At 38.3% G+C, this 23,316-nt stretch overlaps 3 protein-coding genes across 3 annotated transcripts in view; 1 reads left to right on the top strand and 2 right to left on the bottom strand.

Moving 5' to 3' along the window:
* LOC125779136 (uncharacterized) overlaps positions 1–23,316 on the bottom strand; it is a 153,076-nt gene that overhangs the window by 18,663 nt on the left and 111,097 nt on the right. The gene's annotated exons all lie outside the window — the stretch shown is intronic.
* LOC105223425 (uncharacterized) overlaps positions 1–23,316 on the top strand; it is a 155,867-nt gene that overhangs the window by 50,092 nt on the left and 82,459 nt on the right. The gene's annotated exons all lie outside the window — the stretch shown is intronic.
* LOC125779259 (AP2-associated protein kinase 1-like) lies at positions 4,509–22,866 on the bottom strand. Its single transcript, XM_049459899.1, has 2 exons — positions 22,338–22,866; positions 4,509–4,726 (listed from the first exon to the last, which is right to left on the bottom strand). Exons 1-2 carry the CDS (start codon positions 22,864–22,866, stop codon positions 4,509–4,511), a joined length of 747 nt encoding a protein of 248 aa, XP_049315856.1.

The following is a 23,316-nucleotide window of genomic DNA, read 5'->3' as shown; positions in this document are numbered from 1 at the left end:
ATTAAGAGCTAAAAAGCTTAAAACCTTTTATTGGGCATTGAAAAGTCAAAAGTCAGTTGTTTTAACATGCCATAAATAAAGATAAAGTAGTTTTAAATAGTTTCTCCATATAATAAATAACCACTATATATTAATTTTTATTCGTACTAAACTTTGGGCGTTGGGTTGATAAATGCCCAAAAATTATTATTTCGTTCAATCTGGCCATAATGGAAAATGTTATAAAAAATGCTAATTTTGAGGTGCTCTCACACTGGAATAAGTTGAACATCCCTTTATTCCTGGCCGCAACCATTCTGCGATGAGCATTAAGTTGCGGAGGAATGTAATTGATTTTTTTCGCAACTTCTTATGCCCTTCCCTCCGTACACTGATATTCCCCTCATCTAGCCTCCGTGCGCACTTTGCTAACTTTGCTGGCAAAAATGTGCCCATCCCAGGCTTAATATATACAGTGTCGAACAAAACATATTGGACTTATGCCTATGAGTTACATTATCATCTCCTGTTCTCACAATTATCATTTTAAATATAAACAAATCACTCAGATTTGAAAAATAAAAACATACAAATCCTTAGAAATTATTTGACTCCATTGCATTTTATACGAAAAAAATTAAACATATTTAATATTCAGTGCGACAATATAATGATAATGATTGTTATATAATATTTTATAGCATAATCATCATTTTTAATTGCTTCACTGCATCTATTTGGCATAGAAGCTATAAGATTGTTAATAACTTCTTGTGGAATGCTTAACCAGACTTGTTTTACAGTTTCGAACAATTTTTTTTTTATATCTCCATTGACTCCTCTGTCTATCCTTCTATTTATTATATCCCAGAGATCTCAATAGGGTTGAGATATGGCGATTGAGCTGGCCACTTTAACATTAATATTTTGAGCTACAACCAAATTTGGCACAAGTTTCGACGTGTACTTTAGGTCGTTGTCGTGTTGAAACGACAATGAAAGTGGCATATTGCACTCGGCATGGAAAAGCATCACGTTCTCAAGAATGTCTTTGTAAGTAAATCGATCCTTAACGCCATTGATTCGATGAAGAGGTCCAACCCCAAACTCGGAAAAATATCCCCATACATAATGCCACCTCTACCATTCTTAACCGTACCTCGGCAGTATCGGTGATCTAGCCTCTAATTTTTTTTGCTTATTAGCTGCCCTATAACCCTAGCCCACCTACACACGCTCGTGGGTGCACAGTACGGCTGCTAACGTTCAAATTTAAGGCTTTAACCACGCTCGCTACCGACTTATCTGGAAACTTTTTAATTTTCCAAGTATTTTTGAATCGTCTTGTCGTTTTGTAGCTTTGGGTCATCCTCCACGGTGGTGAGATGGTCACAGATCTACTGTCTCCAAATTTGTTTGAAATAAAGCTCGCTGTTGATTTATTCATATACATAAAATTTTTTACAAATGTTTTTTTTTTTGATAATCCATTCTTTTAGGCTTCAATAATTAATTGCTTTAATTGAATTAAATGTTTGTTACCAGGCATGGCCATCTTTTGTTATCAATTTCTTCGTAATTAGTAGAATTTAAATCGCGTCACGACTTTTTATGTAAAGACACTTCGTTAAACTAAAGGATGCTGATTCTTTATGTCGTTGTTGAAATTGCATAGAGAATGCAATTTTCGACCTTTATTACGAAAAACTGCAAACATTTGTTTACATATTTTTAGCATTCATAGCCATCAGTCCAGTATGTTTGGTCCGACACTGTATGTATACTAGGGTGTGTCATTTTGAGGCAACCTTGTTTTTCAACTGAAAAACAGGCTCAAAACTTTTGAAAATGTGAAAAACAACGTCACTCAAAAGATGAGCTCTTAATATTAATATTAAGAGGTGCCTCTTTCAAATTTTCTGTTTTCCATATAAATAACATGGAAAAAAAAATAATTTTTTTTGTGGTGGTTATTGTGCGGAGGTTATTATATGTGCACGCGATGGCTGCCAGTGGGGATGGTAAACTCGATTCCCATTCTACTCGAGAATCAAGTTTTCTCGTAAAATAATCGATTGAGCTTGGAGTCACTAAGAAGCTCGATGTATGGGTGTCACCCGAATTGATTCAATAAAAAATACCGCAAGACTTTTTTGACAACTCAATATTTTGCAAAATAGTCCTTCACACGTCCTTATATAGAGTTTGGCACATGTCGGAATAAGGCAATGATCACAAACCGCCTTTTCAAAGTGTTGATCTGTGGCAGGAGAAGAAAATGGTGAAAAATATTTGAAAATTTTGAAATAAAATGAATTATGAATTACCTGTATTGCTGGACGCGAGCTCGCCACTGCTTGAACTCTTTTGAAATTACGAGGGCTGTCCGATAAATAACCGACCTCAACGTGAAGCTAGCGGCACATCTGAAAAAAAAGTTTCTACTTCAAATTGTGCATATTATAATAGCTACTCGCCAAAATTTCAGAAATTTATCTTGCGCAATTATCTGTTGACAGTCGTTTTTGTGAGTCTATTTCGGTGATTTCGCCAAAATCGAAAAAATTGAATATCGAGCTGTAATTAAATTTTTATTTTTGAAAGGCAATACGCCTTCACAAATCAAAGATGAGTTGGACTCTGTGTATGGTGACTCTGCACCATCGTTTACCACCGTAAAATTTTGGGCAACTGAATTTAAACGTGGTAGCAGGAGCTTGGAAGATGATGAACGTCCTGGGGATCCAAAAACTGTAACCACTAACGATAACATCGCTAAAGTTCATCAATTGGTACTAGACGACCGCCGGATTAAAGTTAGGGAAATAGCTGAGATTATGAAGATGTCAAAAGAAACTGTTTGTCACATATTAAACCAAGATTTTGGCATGAGAAATCTGTCCGCGCGTTGGGTGCCGCGTTTGCTTACGCTAGACCACAAACGTGCGCGCATGAACATTTCCAGCGCTCTGTTGGCTCAGTTTAGAGGCAATAATACCGAGTTTTGGCGCCGATTGATAACTGTAGACGAAACTTGGATTCATCATTATACGCCCGAAACAAAAATCCAATCTAAACAGTGGATTGAAAAGGGGGAACCAGCCCCAAAAAAACCTAAAGATGTGTATTCGGCTGGGAAAGTGATGGCGAGTGTTTTTTGGGACAGCCATGGAATTATTTTTATCGACTATCTTGAAAAAGGAAAAACTATAACAGGAGCATACTACGCATCATTATTGGACAAGCTAAAAAAAAGAAAGTCTTGTTCCACCAAGACAACGCACCATCTCACACCTCAACAGTCGCCATGGCGAAAATCCACGAATTGCGGTTCGAACTGCTTTACCATCCACCTTATTCACCGGATCTAGCACCAAGCGACTTTTTTTTGTTTCCTCAACTTAAAACTGCGCTCGGCGGCCAGAGATTTTCGTCAAATGAGGAGGCAATCTCTTTCGGAACTCGTATTTTGCAGACAAAGACGCCAAGTACTATTTGGAAGGGTTGCAGAGATGGGAGCATCGCTGGGAGAAGTGTGTGGAGTTACAAGGAGACTATGTAAAAAAAAAAAAAAAAAATTGAAAAAGTCGCGTGCATCATGATTAGGTCGGTTATTTATCGGACAGCCCTCGTAGTCACATCCATTACATTGTAATTGCTTCTGCGCTAGCTCCATAGAGAGCTCTTTCAGAAATATTTTGTGCTTTTCGGACTTATTGGTTTTCTACATAGAGTGACTAAGACGAAACAGCCTGAACGCTGCAAGTCCAGCAATATCCAGCGTATTATAAAATAATGCCATGAGTCAGACACTTGTTTTTCTTTCGCCAGAGAATTCACGTAGCATTTTGTTAAAAGTATCGACACCACCTTTATGCTTATTGTAGTCATATATGACTTGTGGTTTTTTGATACAGGATTTATATCTTCGCTGCCATGAGCAGTTGAAAGCACTACCACGTTTTTCTTCGAATGTGCTGTAAAGTTTACTTAATGCATTGTGAAAAAGTTGTCCATCATGATGTTCACACTCCTGTCCAAATATTGGTTGCAAAGTTTTATGACGAAATTGCGCGAAATACCAGGCGACTCTGTTCGCCTTCAAGTGGATAGTTGGTTTTTGCGTCAACAAGTCAAAATATTTTTATGCCTTATTTCGCAGGCTTAAAGGGACTGCATCGGTTTCTTGTTGGAGGTAACCGCTCATCAATTGTCAATTTTTTATTGGTATTGCCAATTTGTCGTATCGTATTCTCTCAGGTAGTCCAGGAATCGTCAAAGCGTATAAAACGACATAATTTATCAAACCAATGAAGTGACATCACTGCTCTATACAATGTTCGGTTTGCGAAAAAGATCCTTAGCATGAACTAAGTTTGCTTAGTCAGCACTGAAGTATAAAATTATAAAATCATATATGTAGTTCATCATGGCAAGACACAAGCCAATATCTTATTTTTTGAAACGGTTTGATTTATATTTGCGGTATTACTCTTTTAGCTTTCCTATTCATCTCAAAAGCAATACCTTCAACAAGAGACGAGTATGAAGGCATCGATGTTAAATCCAAAACTTTCCGTGCCTAGTGACGCTGATTGTCTATGCATTTCCAATCTTTGGTTTCTATTCGTGTCACCACCAAATTTAATTTCTCTTCGGCCACCATCATTAGCGTTCAAATCAATTGAAATATTCTCCTCTTCTTTTTCGGTAAATTCCCGTAAGCTGCCCAAATAAATCGCCAATTCTTAACACATTTCAAAAAAAATATATTTTTTATAACTAAAAATGAACTGTTCACTTTAAAATTTTACGTGAAACCAATTAGAAATACACAATAATCACCAAAAATGAAAGAAAATTACGCTTCTTCATACAAAATATATGAAGAAATATTATGACCACTGAGTGCCCCAAGTCAAGTATAGCGTACGACGCAACAACGCAAATAGTCGAGCGATGTCACCAAGTAACGAAAAAACTATCATGCTTACGGTAATTTTACAAAAACAAAACGGTCGCAAAAAACTACCGAGAAACGACTAACGAATTAACAATGCTGGTCTGAATATCATAATAGGGGTATTCAGACCGAACTTGTTAATCTGGTAGTTCGTTAGTTGATACTTCGTTAAAACACTTAACTGTGAACATACTTTTTGCTGTACATCAGTAGTGGGTGTAAATTTTGTTTCAAAACAGCTGATTTAATTATATTAAATACTTACTTTTGAAATATTTGTCAGAAACTAATTTGTAGTAGACAGAAAAACAATTTTTTTTTGCAATGAATTAAGTTAACTTTTGAGGCAGCATCGCAAACAAAACAGCTAAGTGATGTTTCCGAGTACCGAAAAAACTATCATGCTTGCCAGTCTGGTACTTCGTTACTCGATAAAACGATAATCTGTTAATTTTACAAATACAAAACCCGCGTAAAAAACTACCGAGTAACGACTAACGAATTAACAAAGCTGGTCTGAATACCCCTAATATTTGTTTGACTTTTGCTAAAGTGAGCGATTCTCACGGACTTCGTATATTTTGATATTTTCTTGAATCTCGGAGAATTTGTGCAATAAGGGACAAATGTCCAAATCCAGGTCTTCGAGTTATTGCGTGAGGTTTCATCTCATGTCGGTTTCCTTGTGTAGGATGGGCATGCTGTTAACGTCGTTAAGTAAAGTGAGAGAAACTCCTTGCCGTAAACGCAAGATGTTTTTGTTGAACTTCGTTTTATCTTGTACAACCATCATGTTTTACGGGGGCCTAATCCAACGATTGCTGGACGCTAATGTGCAATGTGTTTGCGTGGTCAGTACTGCTAATCGAGGCGAGTAAATCTTTTCTATTAAATAATTTTTGATATATAGAAACCTACTTATAATCATGGCTAAAAGCTTGTATATGGTATGGAATTCAGGTCACCTTTTTTGAATTTAAAAATTATGCCCTTTGATCATAATAGATGTATCGTTTCATTATTCCTAGTCGCAAATATGTGTAGATGCAGGATTTCAAGAGGAGGAGCCTAACGATAATGCAAAGGGTACCACCACAGTCGTGAATGCCAAACCCCCTCCAATCTATTTGCATGAGCGTAGCTCAAATGCGCTTGCCTCCAAAATAAGCAATTTAGTAGGCCCGAACGATTTTCATCATATGTCCTTGAAAAAAAGGTAACATAGAAAAACAAAAATTTAAAAAAGTTTCACGGATGTTGTAACAAATAATAACATGAATTACTACTCTTACCAACTAAAGAGTTCTAAAGGCCTAGTAGCTGTGATTAAAGGTATATAGTCTTCGGTAGACTTCAATTATGTTAAAGAAGCACTGGAAAAATGTGGTTTTAGTACTAAACCAGCAGTAAATATTTTCCACAGAAATAAAGTCCCACAAACAATGATCAAATTGAATTGATGTCAAATTCTAATCATCATAAGAAAAATGAAACACATCCAAGAAATCACATAAGAGAAATGGTCCAGTACAATGCACAAACTGCCAGGAGTATGGACACACACGAAAGCATATTGCACTCCACGCATTGTCTGTGGTGTGTGGTGATTTACAATGTACTCCTAAAAGAGAGGATTTAATTAAAAAATTTTGTAATTGTGAGGGAAAGCACACCTCATACTATAGGAGTTGTCCTGCATACAAAGATTTAAAAACGAAATTGTCTATCGGTACTAGTATTCATGCACGTCGTAACCAAATGTTAAATATTCCTGCTAACAAAAATATTGAAATCCCCGTCCATATTTAAAAAGCAGTAAATCTTAAAGACCACAGTACTCAAGGAAGCTATGCAAACGTAGTGAAAGGCAACACTGCACCAACGCAATAGCCCCAAAATCTACCAAATGGAAGCATTGAAACTACGATTTTCAACCTTACTCAATGTAATTACCCAATTTATGTCTACAATGCAAACTGATTCAAGAGATAATCAAAACTCAAAATCAAATACTGTAAACTTTTTTAAGTAAAAAATTAGCGCATTGAACATTTGTATATGAAATGCTAACGATGTTGACACACATAAATTAGAACTTATTAGATTTCTGGAAGAAAATAATATATGGAGATGTAATGCTACTGTCAGAAACTCATCTTACGAAGATTCCATGTTGCAAACCAACCAAATGGGAATGGACATGGTGGAACAGCAGCGTTGGTTAGAAAACGATTAAATCACCACGCATTAGAATCTCATGCTACAGCGCACTTACAAGCTAGAACAATGTCTACTTATAAACAAGTAAGGAAGGGCTAAGTTCGGGTGCAACATTTTACACTCTTGCAGCTTGCAGGAATCAAAGCCAGGGAAATACCTTACGACATTTTAGAACGTCAACCAGACGGTCGAAATACATGTAGGAATAAATAAAAACTTCAACACTTTCGACTAATGTTTAATAGCGTTTATTTAATATCAAAAGGAATCAATTTAAATACACACGTATATAAAATACTTGGAAATGTCACTAGAAACTTCAAGTTGCGTTGCTCACGGCTTTACGATGCGTTGCTACGGCTTTACAATACGGAATGAAAATGAAAAAATGAGTTTGATGGACGCTAAACTTTACCGCCCACACGTATTCCACAGTTGGCATCCACTAATTGGAATACGATCTTAATTCTGATCTCACATACATATACATACATTAGGGTGTTTTTTTTGTTTTTTTAACTATTAATTTTTTTCAGTCCCGTCACGAACTTTCCTTTGAAATACCCTAAAAAAATTCCCTGAAAATTTTAGCCCTTAATATTAACATTAAGAACTAGACCAAGACCTGTAAAAATTTTCCATACACAAAAAAGTGAGAAATTCTTGGAAAAATCGGGTTTAGAGCTCCGTACTACCTCGCCGGTGTGAGTTACGACTTTGTTGCCCTGGGCACTTTTGTAGAGTGAACAATTCTGAGAAATATGTTTCTAAAGTCAAAACGATGCCATAAAATACCTCTGATCTGTAGGAAATTAAAGATAAAAACTCACGATTGCAGTGTATTTTCAATGAAAAATTTTTATAGGCCTTGGTCCAGTCCTTAATGTTAATATTAAGGGCTAAAATTTTCAGGGAATTTTTTTAGGGTATTTGCAAGGAAAAAAAACACCCTAATATACATACTATATATAACTCATATTCTGATAGACACATAAGGTTAGTTAAAAAACGAAAACCATTATATGTAGTATATGAAAGTTAGGGTAGTAGCGACCAAATTTTATTGTATTTTTCCTTGTACCAAAAACTGTTAACTTGTCACATACTAAAAAACTAATCATATAGAGTAAAGTCAGTCGGAAATTCGAAAATCCTGATATTAGTTATATAGGTGTAAGTCAAAGTCAAGTTCGCTCAAATTTATTTATTTATGACATAATGATACACTGTTATGAGTAAAATATGCTAGCTCATTTTCATTGATATAATTCACATATAGACAGAGATGTACTATCCCTGAATTCCAATTATAAGTCTCAGATATTGACCGATATTTTCAGAGGGGGACACCAGCAGATGAAATTCAAGCGTGCATTAAATCATCACGCTTATGGTCGACAGTTAAAAAAGTCCGCCTGAAAACGAATATGAGAGTGCATCTTCATAATGACGTGGATTCAGGACTTTATGCAGAAATATTGTTGAAAATTGGTGATGGTTGTTTAGATGTTGACGTCGAAGTCTATATATTACTGTCAAGAGAATTTTGTAATTTAGTAGAAAGTGATGTGGATTTCATTGCTAATGTTTTTCCGGAATTGCAACAAACTTTGTGTAGTGACCAGTGGTTGTGTGCAAGAGCAATATTAGCACCAAGAAATGAAATTGTTTATAGGATCAACACTGACATTCGAGGAGAAATGAAGGAATAAATACGGAAGTAAGTACTTCATATCCTGTGGAGTTTTTTAATTCATTTGAACTGTAGGGTGTACCGTCACATAAACTTCAATTGAAAATAAATGTATTAGTAATGCTTATGCGAAATCTATATGCTCCTCGGCTATGTAATGGAACAAAGCTTCGCATAACCAAATTGGGACAGAACATACTTGGTGCTACTATTTTAACAGGTGTCGGTAAGGAAAATAGTGTTATAATACCTCGGATAAAAGGGTTCAGTTTCCCGTGAAGCTTAGCTTTGCCCTTACTATAAACAAGGCACAAGGACAAACATTGCAGGTAACAGGAGAGCATTTAGAAAACCCATGTTTTTCTCATGGTCAACTTTATGTAGCCTGTTCATGTGTATCTAATGTCCGGTATTTACATATATTTGCACCCGACGGGAAAACTTATAACATTGTCTACAAAAATATTCTAGATTAATACTTTGTATTTTATTTTTTAAATTGTTAGAATTCAGAATTATTTATTTTTGTTATGATGCAATATATTTTAACATTTGTTATTGCATTTCAATACGCATATTTTAAGTTGTTGAAACTTCCTTGTCTGTATTAATTTTTAAAAATTGTTGATCTCAGCCAAGCAATAAAATTTAGTTATCATATTGACTCATTTCTATTATTATACCCTCATCCTTTATCTCTCATACTTATTTAATGGCTCCACTGCGAGCGAAGCCGCGGGTAAAAAGCTAGTATATATATAAGTTATATTCGTGCAAAGTTTAATCCCGTAACTGAACGAATCAAATGGAATTTAAAGATGTGTTAAATGGCAAGTAGACATGGTTATTGTCAGATTTCGCTTATTTTCACAACGTAACATAAAAATATGAAAAAACGCCACGTACCAAATTTTGTCGAAATCGGTCAGATATGGCATTTCACTTAAAAGTGGGCGGTGCCGCGCCCATCTTCCAATCTTTACACCGGCTTTGTCATACCATCCCGGCGGATGGTACGTTTCTGACGCATTTACTTATTGATTTATCGCGCTTTTAGTAGTTTTTAACAGTACCGTTATATGGGCAGTGAGCGGGGTTATACCCCGCTTTCATCCGTCACTATCGACAGAAATTCTTATAAGATTTGTACTCCGCATTTTTGGTTGTTGTAGCTTAAGCGGTTTAGTAGATATTTTTTTCAATATTATTTTCGATCTGCTTTTTTAAGCCTAACAATAAGTTATAAAATCTTAAATTTATTTAAAAACTAGACAAACTCGAACAAGTAAATGAGCCGTTTTGGTGATGCATTACTCTTTAATATGCAGGTATATCCCTTCTTGAAAGGCGTATTTGATAGCAGGAATGTACCAAATCATTAACCAAACGGTTTGGATGATCTCTAAACTCATATATTTAATTCTGCTATCTGCTACTTCTTTCTTTACCATAGGAATACCAAGGTCTTTATCTTTATTTTCATTACGCATGTACCACGTGAACGATTGGAACCTTTGTATTTTATCAATATTAGTTGCACAGGTCGTAGCCCACAGTTGAATGCCATACATCCAAATCGGTTTTATGACCGCATTATATAAAAGCACTTTGTTGTCTAGGCTAAGTTTGGAATTTTTATTTAAAAGCCAATTTAAAATTGCAACTCTAATCTTCATATATGTTATTTTACTAGAGATGTGCTTTCTCCACGTGAGCCTTCGATCTAGGGAAATACCAAGATATGTTACTTCGTTCGCTTGGGATACTAAAATATTGTTAATTTTTACTGAACTTAATTTTAATTTTTAAGAACTTAAATGCTCCGCTAATATTCTTGATGCTAAAATGTGGCAATTGTTACGGCTCACTATAGCTGTGTCATCCGCAAAGTTGAAGTTAATACATTATTAGCTGTTGGAAGGTCTGCTGTATATATGATGTATAGAGTGGACCTAAAACGCTGCTCTGTGGTACACCGGACTTTATCTGTCTTTCATCAGATATGAAATCTCCTATTTTCACCATAAATTGTATATTATTTAAATAAGACTCTAATGTTTTATACAATTCTAATGGTAGAATTTTTTTTAATCTTATATACATATAATCGTGCCTCATCAAACGCCTGAGCTACCTCTAGAAATATTGCTGAACAGTAGTCCTTATGCTCAAATGCTTTCGTTATTTCGTTAGTAATTCTATTTAGTACTTGCTCTATTGTGTCATGTTTCGTACGAAATCAGAATTGATGCGTTAGTATTGTATTATTTTCGTGGGGAAAAGGAGACATCTTTGATAGTAATACTTTTTCAAATACTTCAGAAAGACAGAGTAAAAAACTGATTGGTCTGTATGGAGACGTCTGTGTTAAGTCTTTCCTATCTTTTATGATTCAAATAATTTCAGAATAAGAAGTCTTAAAAGACTCGAGCGACTCATTAGCTGTGTTGGGTAAGATTGACAGCTTACAGTTGTTCTTTGACAAATTATGTGGAAATGCATTTTCTAGGTAATTTGCAAAACAATTAGCCTCTAGCCAAGTCTCGTAGAGGCATGCTGGAGTCAGTTGGTGACTTCATGGTCTTTAAGGCTTTCGAAAGGGAATTTTGCTTGTTTGCATTTGGACACAGCTTCTTTATATACGTTTCGGTGTTGAACTCTTCCTCACGTTTAAGCGTTTTTTTTTTTAACTTTCGTATAGCAGATTGCAATTGAAGCTGTGTGAAAGGTGAGCGATTTAACTGCCATTAACGTATAGCTCACTTTTTCTCATTTACAATTTTTTCTATTTCATTATTGGTGATCTTTCTAAAAACAACAGGTTTTTTGTTTCTTTTGGTGTTGCTGCATTAGTTATTACATCATTAAATTCTCTTATACTTTCATCAATGTCTCTTGTATTTATTATGCGATCAATATTGATGATATATTTTCTATACTTCAACCAGTTAGTTTTAAGTGATGTAAAAGAAACTTTTGGTTCAAATATGTTCTTGTAAGTTTATTAGTACAGGAGAATGATAGTATGATAAGTCTGTACATGTATCAGCTGTCATAAGCGATCTATCAATATTTTTTACTACTGCAAAATCTATTAAGTCTGGTATTTTTTTCTATCACTGGGCCATTATGTCGGCTAACAAGGAGATATTATATCCAGCTTATTATGCTTATTCGTAATAGTGTAGTACAGCTGTCGTCCTTTCGGATTAATAAGACGTTAGCCCCAGTACGTGTGTTTTGCGTTGCGTTGCGTCTCCACCATCTAGAAATCTTTGACCTAGTGTTTCAAAAAAGTCTTTAAATTCGGTGTAATTTTAAAACGAGGTGGACAGTATAAAGTCGTAAGGTCACAACACCGTTTTATTAGTGCTACTGTTGTAGCAAGAGATTCAAGAGCATAGTGGCTTAAACGATTTCTAATGAACACTGCCGTGCCACCATGCGCTTTTCCATCCGGATGATTTGTAACATATAGTTTAAATCCCGGTATATTGAAATTATTTTTATTTGTTAGATGAGTATCTGATATAAGCATTACATCTGTCTAAATGACTCTCGGCCTACCCTGTAATGAAACACAGCCACACCACATTTCAACACAAATCATCATAACAGCACACCACACTCACCACTCACCTTCCACATCACTACACATCACACCAATACACTCAAACATGACACCACTCTTCCAACTAGAACACAAAAAAGGGACGGACAACTCCAGCCACTTCACTTCGCTTTCTTTTTCGTTCGAGTCGACACTCCAAGCCTTTGCGCATACGCTCTTCGCAGCATCGTTTGTTTTCCTCCCGCATCAATCATCGCTCGCCGATTCCGCCGCCAATTTATCACGTTTGTGAAATCCATACATAAATATAAATAAAACTGAGTTACGAAATTTGTATTAACAAAAAAACTCGTTCTGTGCGTTATTTCTTTGATAACAAAAAACTAAAAAGTGAGTTTCGGTAAACCAAGAGGTGAGTTCGCTAGTTAATATAACATGGTCCTTCGAGCCTAAAAGAAAGGCACTACGGAAAAAAAAAAAAAATAAACAAATAAATAAATAAAAAAATAAAATTTTTATATACACATATATGTTTACATATTTACATGAGAAAGTGACCGAAAGTTTAAAATAATAATTGAATCTCAAAATATAAAATCAAGTGCGGTGGAAATATAAAGTGATCAAAACTTAAACATAAAGTAAACGCAAGCAAAGAACATAAAAGCAAGTGCTAGAAAATTAATATATACATATACAAAATACAACAATTAGAAACAAAAAAGAAAGTGTTAGTGGCAGCAAAATAAAGTGCTTAGTACATAGAAGAACAAATGAAAGAATCTCTCATCAAAAAAGAAAAACAAAAATAACCAAACAAGAAACCAAACGGGCGCGAACTAAATTAAACATATAAAGCTAAATAAAAACAAACACACTTACAACAAATTATACGGGCGCGAATTCAAACAAGAATCAAACTTAAAAGGAATATAGGAAAGTAGAAGGCGGAACCACAGCTGGCATCCAACCAAGAGAAGGAACTGGACAACGCAACTAACACTCACACTCACTTCTGGTTTTACTACCCAAAAACCCCTAAGGGAAATCAAAGTGAGTTGTATCGTTTCCATTTTTTGGTTTTAATTTTATGTATATATGTATGTATGTTTGCTGGTAACTACGGTTGCATACAAAACCGTTTAAGCAACATTTTATTTAAACGGATTTTAAATATTCTTTTATACGGTTTAATTTAAATAACCGATATTAAAAAACAAAAAAAAAAAAACAAAAGGGGAGCTAAATTTGGTATTATACCGCCCACGTATACTTACCTTCCTTTATGCAACCACCCCCAAAAAAAAAAAAACAAGAAACGATAATATCGCGCTATTCAAGTATTTACTTGTAAATTTTCCGGCAATACTTCTTCTACTTCTTAAAGCAGTAAGCTTGATTGCTCAAAGGAAGTAATAGGCGCAATTAAAAATATTAAAGCAAACACAAAAAAAAGAGAGAGTATAACATACATATATACATACATTTATACGATATAAACATCAGTGTTAATATACATTAACCCACATTGGTTATTTATATACATACATACATATACTTGCATTTAAGTGCAGAGGTTAAATACCTGCACATTACACAGTTCTCTCTTCTTCGGTATATTCCGTACCGCCAAAGTAATAATATTGTTGACATACATAACGGGTGATTTTTTTGAGGTTAGGATTTTCATGCATTAGTATTTGACAGATCACGTGGGATTTCAGACATGGTGTCAAAGAGAAAGATGCTCAGTATGCTTTGACATTTCATCATGAATAGACTTACTAACGAGCAACGCTTGCAAATCATTGAATTTTATTACCAAAATCAGTGTTCGGTTCGAAATGTGTTTCGCGCTTTTTTATCGACAAATTTTGTTCAGCGATGAGGCTCATTTCTGGTTGAATGGCTACGTAAATAAGCAAAATTGCCGCATTTGGGGTGAAGAGCAACCAGAAGCCGTTCAAGAACTGCCCATGCATCCCGAAAAATGCACTGTTTGGTGTGGTTTGTACGCTGGTGGAATCATTGGACCGTATTTTTTCAAAGATGCTGTTGGACGCAACGTTACGGTGAATGGCGATCGCTATCGTTCGATGCTAACAAACTTTTTGTTGCCAAAAATGGAAGAACTGAACTTGGTTGACATGTGGTTTCAACAAGATGGCGCTACATGCCACACAGCTCGCGATTCTATGGCCATTTTGAGGGAAAACTTCGGACAACAATTCATCTCAAGAAATGGACCCGTAAGTTGGCCACCAAGATCATGCGATTTAACGCCTTTAGACTATTTTTTGTGGGGCTACGTCAAGTCTAAAGTCTACAGAAATAAGCCAGCAACTATTCCAGCTTTGGAAGACAACATTTCCGAAGAAATTCGGGCTATTCCGGCCGAAATGCTCGAAAAAGTTGCCCAAAATTGGACTTTCCGAATGGACCACCTAAGACGCAGCCGCGGTCAACATTTAAATGAAATTATCTTCAAAAAGTAAATGTCATGAACCAATCTAACGTTTCAAATAAAGAACCGATGAGATTTTGCAAATTTTATGCGTTTTTTTTTAAAAAAAAGTTATCAAGCTCTTAAAAAATCACCCTTTAATAATATTATTATATCTTTATATATATAAATCTTCTGACCGTGTGTTTGCATTTGAACTGCTCCTAAACGGATGGACCGATTTGGATGAAATTTTGTGTGTATGTTCAAGGAGATTCGGGAATGGTTTAGATTTACAACTTGGTCCACTGGAAAATGTTTTTTTAAATTATTTTTTCATTTTTAATCAATTGTTAATTTTGGAATGTTTGACCGATAGATGGCGCTACCATCGCAGTATCCAGTATTCAAACCTTAAATTGGCGTAAACGTGCATTAAAGAAAACGATGCCAAAGTAAAAGGCGACATCTGTGGATCAAGTTTTTATATTGTGGACAGAGTTGTTCGTTCTTAAGTAATAAATTGGGTGATTCAATACATCTATGGGTAGCTATAACATTTTTTTCATACCTGCTAACTATTGGAGGGGGTATCTTGACAGGCAATTTAAAATTGCAAAAGGTCTGGCATAAAAAAATAGCGGCAAAACTGAAGTGTTGATTTGAGATACAGTCCACCAGGCTGATAATCGATTGGACTCGATTGATTTCACTGATGCACAGCCCAAATTCAATAGCATTTTTACCCCAAAAACCAATTCTTTCTTAAGGCACGAAATGCTTTTTGATTGATTTTTGTTGCTTCATGAAAAATGCGATTATTCCTTTACTAATACTTATAATCTAACTAATAGAAATCATATAGATGGTATTAGTGGTACTATCTATGTATCAGCCACAGTAAAACGTAAGCGGGTCCTCTAGTATTATTAATATTATTATAATAATTATATTATTGTAATAGATTATATTATATATTTTATAATATAATAATAAACATAAACGCAAGTAAATAGTCGAGTAATAAAAACTATAAACGCGGATTTTATTAACTTTTATCGGAAATAAAAAACTCTTATTTACCTAACAGAGTTTTCTCGGTTGATAAAGTTCTCAGTATACACTGAAAGAAAATATATAAATATTTTACAAATTTACATCTTCTAAATGAATATAGATTCAAAAGAATCTAAAACATCTCAATTCTTAAAAATTCCAAAAATGATTTCTGACGATAAGAGTCCATGTACACCTGCAGAAGCTACACGCTCTAAGCAAGGTGCTACAAAACAAAAGAGGGGGAAAGACATATCATACTCTAAATTCATTTCTGAGAGTGATTGTCTAATAAAATACTGCACTCGATTTGCTTCTTCGCCGATTCAAGACAATTCTGAATCGGCGCTAGAAATAAAAAGCCAAACTATTGAAAATTTTTGGACACGTCTCCAAGCTGCATATGACGCAATTGTAGATACTGACGATGCAGATCTACCAGAAAACTTTAAATCTTCTGCATACGCCAAATTTGAAAACTGCTTAGACCAGTATGAAGATACAAAGATTATGATCGCAGATCAACTAAAACTCATAAAATCAATTGCACCTGCTCCCCACAGTAGAGTAGAGTTACCACAATTGCAAGCCCAAGAGGCAACAGGCATTCATCTCAAAGTGCCAGCGTGCGATACAGAAATATTCCATGGAGGTTATGAACAATGGCCGTCCTTCCGGGACATGTTTACTGCCGTGTACATAAACCATCCAAAACTATCGCAAGCGCAAAAATTGTATCATCTCCGATACAAGACAAAAGGTCAAGCAGGCGTAATAGTAAAACAGTTCGCATTAAGTGATGACAATTTCAATTTGGCTTGGGAAGCTCTGAAAGCCAGATATGAAAACAAAAGAATATTGGTCGACAAGCAAGTAACCATACTCATGAACTTGCCGAAAATTCAAAAAGAAACAAGTGAAGAATTCATAAAATTAGAATCCACTGTTTCAAATTGTCTGTCGGTTCTAACGACACAAAATATTCCCACAGACAGTTGGGACCCTATTCTGGTAAACATATGCACCGCAGCATTACCAGAAAAATCATTACTTCTATGGGAGCAATCGCTCTCATCAAGAAGAGACTGCCCAACGTGGCAGCAAATGAAAGATTTCTTATCTGCCCAATATGAAATTGCGGAAGGGGTAGATAAAAAAACAATCAGAACTAAAAACGTTCAACCCGACCTAAACAGAAGCTTCAATAGACCCCAAGTCAATAACAACAACAATTTAAATAGAAGCTTTTTCAAAGCACAATCGTTCACATCTGAACAAAATAAATTCACGTCATGCGAACGCTAAAAGCTTGCGAAAAATTTAAAAAATTGAATGTGAATGAAAGGAACAACTTTGTCAGGTCAAAAAGACTCTGCACAAACTGCTTGTCCCACTCACACAATCTCAATAATTGCGAAAGCAAATTTAACTGTGTATATTGCCACAAAAGGCATCATTCTATGTTGCACATAAACAACTTTCCCAACACATCTCAAAGTAGCGCTTTTTCAAAAAAAGCCACGGGTTTAGTTGCAACAGCAACTCCCGAAACAGAAACTCAACAAAATTGCCAAGAGACACCATGCTGTTCAAAGGCATTAAAAACTCAAACGCTACACAGAGAAAATCATAGTAGAGTACTACTACCCACAGCAGTTGTCTCCATCGAACATCGAGGAGAACTGTTCAAACTAAGAGCCCTAATAGACCAAGGGTCCCAACGATCCTTTATAGCGTCTAAGGCCCAAAATAAATTAAAATTGCCAACAAAGCAAGCCAATTATGAAATTACGGGAATGGGCGGAAGAGTAGTACAAAACTCTAACAAAATATGCCCTAATACCCTAATTTCCCCCCAATCGGATAAGCGCATTCAAGCAAATGCTATTGTCTTACCGCAACTAACAAACATGCTTCCAAGCTATCAAATAAGTAGCAAGCATTGGGATAAGATCTCACATCTGACTCTAGCAGATCCCAACTGCAACACCCCCGCTCAAATAGACCTTCACTATATATGTGCGCACCCAAAGCGATATTGCAACTACAAGCCACCTACTAGTGGCAAAAGCAAAAGTTGCGCCTCTAAAAACCATAAGTCTACCACGACTTGAACTCTGTGGCGCTCTGCTCCTAGCAAAGCTGGTCTCCATGGTGCAGACCCACTTAAACATGGCAAAATATAAACTATACCTCTGGTCCGATTCCGAAATAGTTCTAGCCTGGTTAGAAAAACCACCACACGCGTGGAAAACATATTTCTAACCGAACGTCTCAAATACTTGATCTAGTAGGATCAGCCACTTGGCGCCACGTAGCCAGTGCTGACAATCCTGCCGATCTTGGGACAAGAGGGTGCAAACCCCTTCATCTCGCCACCACCACCCTCTGGTGGAATGGCCCCCGATGGTTAACAGAATCTCCCGATTCTTGGCCACAATCGCCAATGCGCAACATAATTGCCACAGAAGGTCGAAAAATCGCCCCTTATCACACAACAATGGATGATGCTGACATCCTTGAACGATTTTCATCGTTCCCCTGAGCACTCAGAGTAGTCGCCTATATTCTCAAATTCGTAGAGCGACTCAAACTTAAGGTAAAGGGAGCAACTTGCCCCACAAAAAGCGAAGGTCGCTCTTATCGCATCAACCCAAACGCGCTACTTCAGCCGCGACCTAGGGTTACTAAGAGAATCGAAGCCAATTGACAAAAAGAGCTCACTCTTAGTACTTAACCCATTTATAGACACGAAAGGTCTGCTTCGTGCAAACGGCCGGCTTGCTAATTCCAGCCTTACGTACAACGAACGCCATCCCATATTAATACCAGAGAAATCCTCATTTGCCACATTATTCATCAATTATATCCATATACTCATGTTACACGCCGAACATCGCCTCATGCAACATATGGTACGCCAAGAGTACTATGTTCCCCGCCTTAAGCCCCAAATCAAGAAGTGCATTTTCACGTGCAAGGTCTGCACTATGCACAAGCAGAAAATGAGAACGCAGATTATGGCAGCACTTCCACCGGAACGCTGTAACTTTGCTCTGCCTTTCACCACTACAGGTGTCGACTTTGCTGGCCCTTTTCAAATAAAGGCGTCCATGCTAAGGTCTCCCACCCTGATGAAAGGCTATGTGGCTGTCTTTGTCTGTTTTACGACAAAAGCAGTACACCTTGAGCTATGTTCCAATCTGACAAAGGAGGCTTTCCTCGCGGCATTTGCTCGCTTCGTCGGACGACGTGGCTTTCCATCCAAAATCATGAGCGCTAATGGTAAAACATTTATCGGAGCTCAAAGAGCCACAGAGAAACAATTTGTGGATTTTATGAAACAAGTCTCACCTGACATTATACAAAAATAAAAAATCAATTGGCAGTTTATCCCCCCAAGCGCTCCACACATGGGTGGTTTATGGGAATCAGCCGTAAAAAGCTTCAAATCACATTTCAAGAAGCTAGCTGGCACTTATAAATTCATTTATGAAAAGTTCACGACCCTCTTAACTAGAATTGAAGCCGTTCTCAACTCACGGCCTCTCGCAGCCCTCTCGCAAGATCCATCAGACTTTACAGCCCTCACACCAGGGCATTTTCTTAAAGGAGCGCCCATTCTGGCCACACCTGAGCCAGGCGTGGAGTCGCTTTCCTTATTAAACAGATGGGAGAGAATTAAAATTCTCCATCACGATTTCAGTCTTCGATGGAAAGAAGATTATTTAAAGGACCTCCACAGAAGGTACCGGTGGAAAACACCAGAAAACGCGCCTAAGCTTGGAGATTGTGTCTTAATTCATGACGATTGTCTCCCCCCCACTGAATGGCAGCTTGGCCGCATAGAGAAGCTTTACCACGGCTCCGACGGTCATATTCGCGTAGTTGATCTCCGTACGCAAAACGGAACACTAACTCGGCCGCTCGTTAAACTATGCTTTTTGCCCACAGACGATAAAACCGACACGTAAACCGTAAACAATAAACGAAATCGATATAACCCGCAAAACAAACCACAAATCCTATCTTAATGAAAACCGCAAAAGTAGTAATAGATGGGTGCTCCACATGACTGCCCACCAGTGCCACCTAACGTAGCACCAACTATCATATCCGTATACCACAAACTTATAACGTAAATATCTTTGACAGATCAAATGAATGTCGATATGCCGCCAGCACCAACGCCAGCCGTTCGGTCGACCATTCACGTGCCACGAACGGGGCCTACACCAGCCCCTCGAAATTCCACGGCCACAACGCAACCAACCGTTGCCCGAAGTGCAACACGCGCAAATCCAACGCCGGTGCCAGCAGACCCACAGCGCCTCTGATGCCCGCTTTGCCGCCGCCCCCACAGGTTGCCGCACTGCGGCATTTTTAAGAGGATGCTGCCTCCGCTCCGCCAGCAGATTGTTCAGGCACATGGCCATTGCCTAAATTGTCTGGCACCAACCCACTCCACAACGGAGTGTACATCCGGGTATACGTGCCAAATATGCATGCGGCCGCATCACACGCTCCTTCATCGGGACGGCAGACAATTACTTGCCCCCTCCAATCATGCCACGACCCGACGACCGCAGGCGAACCGTGCTGCACGACCACGAAGAGCTGAGCCACCACCAGAATCCCGAACCCGTATGCGGCGCCAACAACCCAATACATCTACGCGGCGGCGTCAACCTAGGCCGCGGTCTCGCCAACCCACTGGGCTCAGTAACGTGGTGGCAACATTGCAGCAATTACAAAGGCTACTAGGCTAATAATTTGCCTAGGGGGGCCGGGATGTCTAAATGACTCTCGGCCTACCCTGTAATGAAACACAGCCACACCATATTTCAACACAAATCATCATAACAGCACACCACACTCACCACTCACCTTCCACATCACTACACATCACACCAATACACTCAAACATGACACCACACTTCCAACTAGAACACAAAAAAGGGACGGACAACTCCAGCCACTTCACTTCGCTTACTTTTTCGTACGAGTCGACACTCCAAGCCTTTGCGCATACGCTCTTTGAAGCATCGTTTGTTTTCCTCCCGCATCAATCATCGCTCGCCGATTCCGCCGCCAATTGGGTTATCCGACCAATTTATCACGTTTGTGAAATCCATACATAAATATAAATAAAACTGAGTTACGAAATTTGTATTAACTGTGCGTTATTTCTTTGATAACAAAAAACTAAAAAGTGAGTTTCGGTAAACCAAGAGGTGAGTTCGCTAGTTAATATAACAACATCTATATTTTTTTGGGCAGAAACTGTTAGCTTTCCATATACAAATATTTAGTAAGGTAATTTTTACTTAATAAATTTTGCAGCATTTTATTTTGTGATTTTATTAAATCTTAAATCATGTTTTGTATGGTAGACATCAATTGCGCCATACACTGTGTAAGATTTATAATCATAGTTTCAATACCTCCATTTGGAGGATTTTGCGGCAGTTGCATTTGTACTCCATGATAATTCGGGTGGTGGAGCACGGTCCTCGCTCGTTCCAAAGATGTGGTTGGCCGTGGGGAAACAGTTGGCGCATTTATTCCACAGAAATATTAAATAAAAAACAAAGGTTTCTTATAATACTTATATTTGATTATAAAAAATTGGAAACACACTAACCACGTCTGTATCGCAGCGCTGTCGCAAAATGAGAGAGCGCGCGCAACTCTTTAGTTAGAGTTTAGTTGCCCGCGAATTAAAACTTCGAAAAAGAGAAAAGAAAAGATTGCTCTGCCGATACAGACGTGGCAAAAGAAATTGGGCGGGGGCGGCGTCAACATTCTCCCCTCCTTGCAGTATTGCTGCAAATGCAGTTTACAATAAATTATTGAAACTAACTTAACTAACTGGCTACTGCACTTCCTCTTCCACGTCTTCTTTGCAGATGGGGTGGCCGACGAGACGAATCGAGTCTGGTTCGGTCCGGGAAATGCCGCTGAGATGAATCGGTCATTGCCATGCCGCCAATTTGCATAGAAGTCACCACCTTCCGAGGTCGGCAAGACGACTCGAGTCTAACTCGATCCTGGGTAGGTGGTGAATGTGAGAGGCGTTGGCAGCCAGTGCACTTTATTGTGCCGATATTATATGACGCCGCAAGTCTTTGCTGCCACGGTAGTGTTGCGTGCCTTTCCTTGATGATACGGCGTGCATCTGCTTGACGTCGAGCGTCTCGTCCACGCCTTCGCTTCGGATGGTGTGGCCGTCGAGACGAATCGAGTCTGGTTCGGTCCGGGCAATGTCGCTGAGACGAATCGAGTCTCAGTCGATCGTTGCCATGCCGCCAATCCGAAAGGAAGTTACCAGCATGCCGAAGTCGGCGAGACGACTCGAGTCTGGCTCGATCTTGGGCGTGTGGTATGCGGGAGAGGCCTCGTTGGTCAGAACTTTGCGTGACTGATGACGTCCGTTGACACGGTTGTTGTTGTTGCTGTGTGGCGTGTGTCAACGCGTGCGCCATTGCTGCAGGTTGCTTCTGCTGTGTTGTTGTTGCTGCTTGTGATGTTTTCGTTATGTGCTGTGTGGATGTCGACTGCGTTGCTTGTCTGTTGCTGCGCGCTGCATATTGATTTACTGTTGTTGTTGTGGCCGCCGCATGTTGGTATTGTGTAGGCGGCTGTTGTGACGTCACATACGTTGCTGATTGGTCTTCCTGCTGCGATTGCGACGGCGGCGTCTGCTGTTGCTGGTGATAATAGGCTGTTTGCAGTTGTTGTCGTAGCTGTAGTTGCATCTGCTGGTGTGGTGGTGGATAGTGCGCTGTTGCTGATGAGGCTGCCACAGCTGATGATGGCGGCAACGTTTGTGATGGGGGTTGCAGTGGTGCCGTTGTTGCGACAGCATGTCGCTGCGTTGCAGCTGTGACAGCCGTTGCAGCTGTGGCAGCCGTTGTTGCCACCGTTTCAGCGGCGCCCATGTAATAATCGAAATTGTTGGTATTTGTCGCTTCAGCGCTGCTCGGCGGTGTGCTGCCTACGGATGTTGCTGACAGAGATAGCGCTACTGCCAATTGTCATCGAGCATACCGATTGAACTCGTCCTGACACGGTATTATTCAATCCTGAAACTCGCGCGCTGACCTTTTTGCTTGTCAGATTTAAGCCTTTCTGAAGACTGTTGCTTACGAAGGTTGCTTCAGATCCCGAATCAATCAGGGCTCTGACAGTGAAGGTGCTCTCATTGTGACATATGGTCACCATGGCTGTACCTAAGAGCATGCTTCGACTGGTAGGCACATTTGAAATATTGGCCTTAATAGAGGCCACATGAGATTTAGTAGAAATCTCAGTAGTGTCTGTGCTGTCAGATATCTGAGCTATTCCCTCACTCTGATCCCGGTGAATCATAGAGTGATGTCTCTGTTTAC

This window comes from Bactrocera dorsalis, chromosome 6, assembly GCF_023373825.1.
Source record: "Bactrocera dorsalis isolate Fly_Bdor chromosome 6, ASM2337382v1, whole genome shotgun sequence".
Lineage (NCBI taxonomy): Eukaryota > Metazoa > Arthropoda > Insecta > Diptera > Tephritidae > Bactrocera > Bactrocera dorsalis.
This window is presented reverse-complemented; position numbering and strand designations above follow the sequence as displayed.